This window comes from Carlito syrichta, unplaced genomic scaffold, assembly GCF_000164805.1.
Source record: "Carlito syrichta isolate Samal-C Ts95f unplaced genomic scaffold, Tarsius_syrichta-2.0.1 Scaffold79426, whole genome shotgun sequence".
Taxonomy (NCBI): Eukaryota; Metazoa; Chordata; class Mammalia; order Primates; family Tarsiidae; genus Carlito; species Carlito syrichta.
Window position 1 is genome coordinate 346,760 of NW_007023522.1, and position 6,607 is coordinate 353,366.

The following is a 6,607-nucleotide window of genomic DNA, read 5'->3' on the forward strand; positions in this document are numbered from 1 at the left end:
GCCCATGGGATTCAAGGGAAACAGAAAAATAATTGGTCTGAGAGTGGTGGTCACATGTTAACAAAGGGAGAAATCTTAGGCCCTCTCCTGAGTCCAATAGAGAGGCTGATTTGAGACCCTTTGTGGGACCGCCTATCAGGGCAATAATCTGCCTGTTACAGATGTCACTCTTGGGCAGACCACATTTGGTAAAATAAGGTTACCCTCACTTCTTTCTATTGGGTCTCAGGGAGAATGGCTCTTACTATGAGAAAATAGGCCTCAGTTCAAAGTAAAGGAGAGCTCACCTGCCAGGAGCCAAAATGAGAAATCTGAGTGAGGACTCAAAGGACCATGGAACCCTAAACCCAGTGGGTATCAAAGAATCCAGTCTGACCCTTTCTATTCAGCCCTAGAAAGCTCAGGAAAGGACTGTCAGATTGAGAGCCCCCTTCACTTTCTTATATCAGATCAAAGGAAGGTAAGATTCTTAGTCTTAAGATGTATTCACTAGTCAGGAAGTGAGGGATGGCGTCAGACCTTACATGAGGACAAAGTGGAGATAATGAATGAGGGCGGAAGACCGCAGTGGTTCTAAAACAAGAAGGAGCCTGCTGAACTGTAAGCACTGGGTATTACCTGTGAAGGTGTTGAGTGAGGCATCCCTTTAATTCCTCCTATGGCTCCCAGGGAGCCTTGAGGTGCCAACTTCAGAGTAGCAAAGGGAAGTCACTTGGACCCTGCCAGTAATTGATATGATCCTAAAAATGAACTGAGAGGACCCCAAACACCAGAGAACAGGAGGCCTCATTTTCAGTACCTACTGTCACCCCATAAACCCAAGGCAGGGTTGGTAGGATGCAGCCTCAACCTCACTCTAAGAGTTCTATGGTTTCTCTCTGGTAGCTTAGGGGAGAGGCCCACCAAGAGAACAGGAGCTCTATGGGTTTCTGGATAGTGTCCTCAGGGAACCTGCAAAGGCAGGTCGCCTTCAATAAAGCCAAGGTGGTGTCTCCCAGCTGAAGGTACTCATAGGATCACATTCTGTCTTCTCAGGGTACACCAACCACTCCAGACTACAGACCCTGCTGTCTGTGGTCACAGCCATCATGCCTCGTGGTCAGAAGAGTAAGCTTCGTGCCCGTGAGAAACGCAACAAGGACCGAGATGAGAACTCAGGTCTCCAGGTTGCTCAGGCCACTGCAGCAGAGGAAGAAGAGTCCCCATCCTCCTCTTCTCCTGATTTCGAGGGTGCTGTCTCAAGCTCTCCTGCTGCTGGCACTCCCCAGAAGCCTCAGCGAGCCCCACCCACTACCACTGCTGCTGCAGCTGTTTCATACACAAAGTCTCAAAAAGGTGCTAAGAAGCAAGGTGAGGAAAATAAAAATTCTTCTGAGGCCTCAACATCCTCTGAGAGCTCACGCAAAGAATCTATAACTAAGAGAGTGGGAATGTTGGTGCAGCTTCTGGTATTCAAGTATAAAATAAAAGAGCCCATTACCAAGGGAGAGATGCTGAGGCTTGTCAACAAAAGATACAGGGAACACTTCCCTGAGATCTTCAGGAGAGCCTCTGAGCTCATGGAGCTGCAATTTGGCCTTGGCTTGGAAAAAGTCAACCCCAGTGGTAATACCTACACCTTTGTCATTAAGCTAGACTTCACTGAAGTTGAAAGTCTGAGAGGTGAATGGGGCTTTCCCAAGAATGGGCTTCTGATGCCTCTCCTGGGTGTGATCTTCTTAAATGGTAATCGTGCTTCTGAAAAGGAGATCTGGGAATTCTTGAATATGTTGGGGATCTATGATGGAAAGAAGCACTTCATCTATGGGGAGCCCCGAAAGCTCATCACCCAAGATATGGTGCAGGAAGGATACCTGGAGTACCAGCAGGTGCCCAACAGTAACCCTCCACGCTTTCAATTCCTGTGGGGTCCAAGAGCCTTCGCTGAAAGCAGCAAGATGCAAGTCCTGGAGTTTTTGGCCAAGGTCAATGATACCACCCCCAGCTCCTTCCCATCCCATTATGAAGAGGCTTTGAAAGAAGAGGAAGAGAGAGCCCGAGCCAGAGATGCAGCCAAGTCTGGCATCACTGCCAAGGCCCGTGCATGTTCCAAGGCCAAGTCCACCTCCTGCTCTCACCCTTAGTGTAGTCTGTGGCAGATTCTGCAGTTTGTGTTTGAAAAGGCCTATTAACCTTTGTTTCTGTTATGCATTAATAATTTGTTAACTATTTTTTTCAGTTGGTTTTCCCTTCAAAAGGTTTATATAGATTAGAAAATAAGTTTACCAGTCACATGGATCAGACATTTATTGCTGTTTATGACTTTAGTAGTAAGAGTTTTTTGTTTTATTAATGAAATGTTAATTGGAAATATTTTTGCATTTCAAAACAAATTAATATGATATTGCGATAGGAATTTTCTTGGAAATGTGAAGAACCCCAGTAAAATACTTGGAATAAGAAGAGAGAAGAAAGGAAAATGTTGGTTGATCTTGGTTTGCTTTACTCCTGTGAAGAACCCCAGTAAAATACTTGGAATAAAAAGAGAGAAGAAAGAAAAATGTTGGTTAATCTTGGTTTGCTTTACTCCATTTGAGTTTGTTTTCATAAGTATATATACTTATTAAAAGATAGATACCTGGATTGACCTATGTTATTTGAAAATTGCCTTTCAATTTTCATCACTGTGCTCCAAATGTGTAAAAGGTGATACAAAGAATGACCAGGTGCCCAAACTACTTGATTGGAATACATAGCCAGTGAGAAATTGTCATAGTGAATTAGACCTTTTATTCATAACTCCTGTCTTAACCCAACATTAATTGAGCATCTCCTCTTAGGTAGTCTTTATGCTTGTACTGGGAATATTTAGTCCAAGAAGACACAACTTCTGTCCATGCAAGTGTAGATTCTAAGAGAAGCTATCATTATGGGAGAGGATGCAATACCTTGAACTTCATTAAGATTTCAAAAGCAGAATAAAGTGGTGGCAAAGGGAATATATTATTTAGTTTTCATTGCTAAGCAGCATTTTGGCTGAATATCTTTTGTCTTAGAATGTTTCACATATCCTGAGATTTAAAATCTCCAGCAAGATGGAAAGTAGTGTCTCAGGTCAAAGTCATCTTTCTAATAATTACCACTACCTGCTGTCCCAGTACAAGACAGACACAGTCACAAGTGCTTTGCATTCGTTATATATACTCCACCAGTCCTAAAAGATGAGGCTCATCAAACCCACTTCATAATAGAGAGCCTGAGGCTCACTGAGTCTGGTAATGTGCCAAAGTTCACAGGCCTAGTGGTGACAGGGTTGGGGTTAGCCTCATGGTCTGAATAACTGTCCGACACTGTCCCAGTCCTCTCAACTTGAGGCACCTCCTCTGAATTGTCTTTCAGTTTTCATCACTATATTCCAAATGAATATCAGATGAAACAAAGAATGACCGGTGCCCAAACTACTAGATTGGAATACATAGCTAGAGAGATAAGAATGCCAAAAAAATAATTGAGAGGTTAAAAACAAAAAGTACTGACAGTATTAAGTGATTATCTACATTTACAGTATTAGATAAAAGATCAGGGGACCCCTCAATCTCTTCCCTGTAGAATGTCAATGCATCAGAAGTTACATGAGAATCAAAGTCTGACTGATAAACCATAGGTATAGCTCTGTGTTTTGGGTTTTTTTTTTCTCTGATGCCGCCTTCCAATCCTGAGCATCTAGCTTGTGCTACAGCTGTCCAATCTCACAAAACTCCTATGACAGAGACCCATTCTCTGAAAGTTTGCAGAGGGGAAACTCATCTAGATTTGCAAAGATGTGGCATTTACCAGGAAGCGTTTAATCCAAGAAACAGAGCCAAGATGAGGGCTGGGGTGACCAACACTCCTTGTCGGATGATGAGAGACACAAACTCCCTCAAATATGAGTTTAAAGGATCTTACCAAGAGATCATCTCTCTCTGCTCTCAAATACAGTCACTCTCAGATAGAATTGTCTGCCTGAGCATCACCTCATATATTTTCAAGTTTCTAAGGAACTTAAAAACCCTAAAGATAGCATTCTCTGATCAGGAGAGGAAGGACTCCCCATCTCTGATACGAATGAAGGAAAAAACTTCAATGAGGATGATGGAAGTGTCCAGCTAAAAGAGTGGGTGCCCGTATAGTCATGCCCCAGTTCTTAGTCTTGTGAAGACCAGAACCGTCCCACCTGACACTGATATCCAACTCAGGTCCCAGAAGGACGGGGTCTTGGTTAGAAGGCCTTGGCCTCTGGTTAGCAGAGAGTGGAATCCAAGGAAGCATGCAAAGTCAAGTGGAGACCTTGCATATGAAGATGGGAACCACAAAACCACAAACCACAAGGCTGCCTTTTGTATCTCCTCTGCTGTTGACCCTGGAAGGCCCAGGGAAGAGCTGGCAGGCCCAGGTTCCCCTCATTTCTACCTAAAAGAGCTCAGGTAAATGACAGGCTTGATTCACAGGATGACCTCCCCATTTAGCAGAGAGTGGAGTCCCAGGCCAGGACAGGTGTCAGGTAATAACGCCATAGGAGTAATGAGGCAACCAACTTCCACAAAGATGAACAGAGAACAGAGGTGTTCTTAGAAAGTCCTGTCTCTGCAGTCAGCCCTGGCAGGCCACAGGCAGTTTTCAGGTGTAGGTTACCCACATTTACCAAAGAAGGAGGGTGGCTGTTCTCGGAGCCCTGAAGTTCTTGAACCAATGGAGAAGGCCCCATTCAGCACAAAGAGGACATTAGCTCTCTAACAGGAGTCAACATGATGACACTGAATGAAAATAAGGAGTCTTCCAGAAGGAAGAGGGTCATGTAGAACCCTGTCCTTGTTTTCAACCCTTAGAGATTTGAACATAGGGACATGAAAAGTCATTCTCACTTCTTCCCAAGTAATCTCACAGAGATGAGAAAATTAACAAAGGAGGCACCCTCAGGCCAGCAGAAGGTGTATTTCCAAAAGTAAAGGTGGAGACTCTGAAGGCCCAATCCTTAAAAAAGTGAACAACACAGAATCCTTGAATTACTGTTAGCCTACAGAGACCATAAGCAGTTGTGGCCATGTGAGGCAAATTTCACTTATTTCTAGAAATTTCCAGGGGATCTGGGGTCTTAGTATAAGGGAATAGGCCTGAAGCCAGGTCAAAGAGGATTTCCATGATGTTCTAGAAATAAGGATAAGGGTATTGAATAGTTTGGAACTCCACATCCTAAATCAGTGAAAGACACAAAGAGTCTCCTCTACTGTATCCCCTCAGAACTTCAGACAAAAATGTCAAGTGGAGATATCCATCATGTCCCACTCAGGTGTAGCAGGGATTGGAAGGCCTTGCCCTTAAGGTGGTGGTCCCATATCAACAAAAGAAGGAATCACAGGCCTGCCCAGAAGTTATTAAGGACCCTGTGTTGAGACTCTGTGTGGAACTACCTTTCTCAGGGCCTCATGCTCCCTGCTACAGCTCTCGTTCTTGTGAGATCATTGGCAGGTGTATGGCCTGATAAGGCCATCCTCCCATCCTCCTATTGGGACTCAGGGAGATATGGACCTAACTATGAGATGTCCTAAGGTCAAAATCAGGGGAGTCCCAGGCCCTACCTGGAGTGAATTCAGGGAAGCAGAGGAGAAACTATTGTCCCTTGAATAGAGAGGAGAAAAATGTTTCCTGCCCTGCCTTTTGATATCAGCCCTAGAAGGCTCAGAGCTGAGTGCTCCTGTAAAACTTCCCCTCACTTCTTCGTGTCAGGTCTAAGGGAGAGGAAATCTTTGTTCTGAACGTGCAGTCACCAGTCAGCAGAAGGAAGGGGTCCAATATATGCCAGTCACTGTGCCCAGTGCTTTCTATTAACTGCACACACTTTGCCATGTTTACATGACAGGGCCTTACCAGACCCATTTCATAGATGCAGGCTCTGAGGTGCGTAGGCTTTCATAATGTGCCCAAGTTCACACAGTCTGTAATGACAGAACTGGAATTAGACCCTTGGTATGAGTTAGTCAAAAACCAGCACCGCTTCATTCCTCCTAGTCTGAGGCTCGCCTTTTTCCTTAATTTTTATTTCTTGTTGTTACTGCAAAATGTATAATAGACAAAGAAATGAAAGACTCTGGGTCCAAACTACTAGATGGTAATAATTAACTAGAACAATAAAAATACCAAAATAATTATGAGGTTTGAAAACAAAAACTGATGCCAGGCTCGGTGGCTCAGCCTGTAATCCCGCGCCTTTGGGAGGCTGACGTGAGTGGATTGCCTCAGCCCGCGGGTTCGAGACCCGCCTGGGCAGGTGAGACCTCATCTCTACAATAAAACAAAAAATTAGCCAGGCGTGGTAGTGCGCGCCTGTAGTTCCAGCTACGTGGAAGGCTGAGGCGGAAGGATCGCTGGAGCCCAGGAGGTCGAGGCTGCGGTGGCCGGGAGCAGCCACTGCACTCCAGTCTGGGCAACAGTGAGACTCCAACTCAAAAAAACAAAAACTAAAAAAAGAAAACAAAAACTGGATAATATTTTGATGACAGAACTATATACATTTGCAATGTTAGAGAATTTCAAAAGATCAGGGGCTCAAAAAATTTAACTCAGCCACATTCTTTAAAAAGTAAATATA

General features: G+C 44.3%; 1 protein-coding gene across 1 annotated transcript; it reads left to right on the plus strand.

The window, feature by feature from the left end:
- Positions 1-1,088: 1,088 nt before the first annotated feature.
- On the plus strand, positions 1,089-2,123 carry LOC103256806 (melanoma-associated antigen B2-like). The gene has a single exon (XM_008054576.1). It carries the CDS (start codon positions 1,089-1,091, stop codon positions 2,121-2,123), a length of 1,035 nt encoding a protein of 344 aa, XP_008052767.1.
- Positions 2,124-6,607: the final 4,484 nt, after the last annotated feature.

What these genes read in the sequence shown, in the direction of transcription:
- LOC103256806 (XM_008054576.1), top strand. Translation starts at nt 1,089, where the DNA reads ATGCCTCGTGGTCAGAAGAGTAAGCTTCGTGCCCGTGAGAAACGCAAC.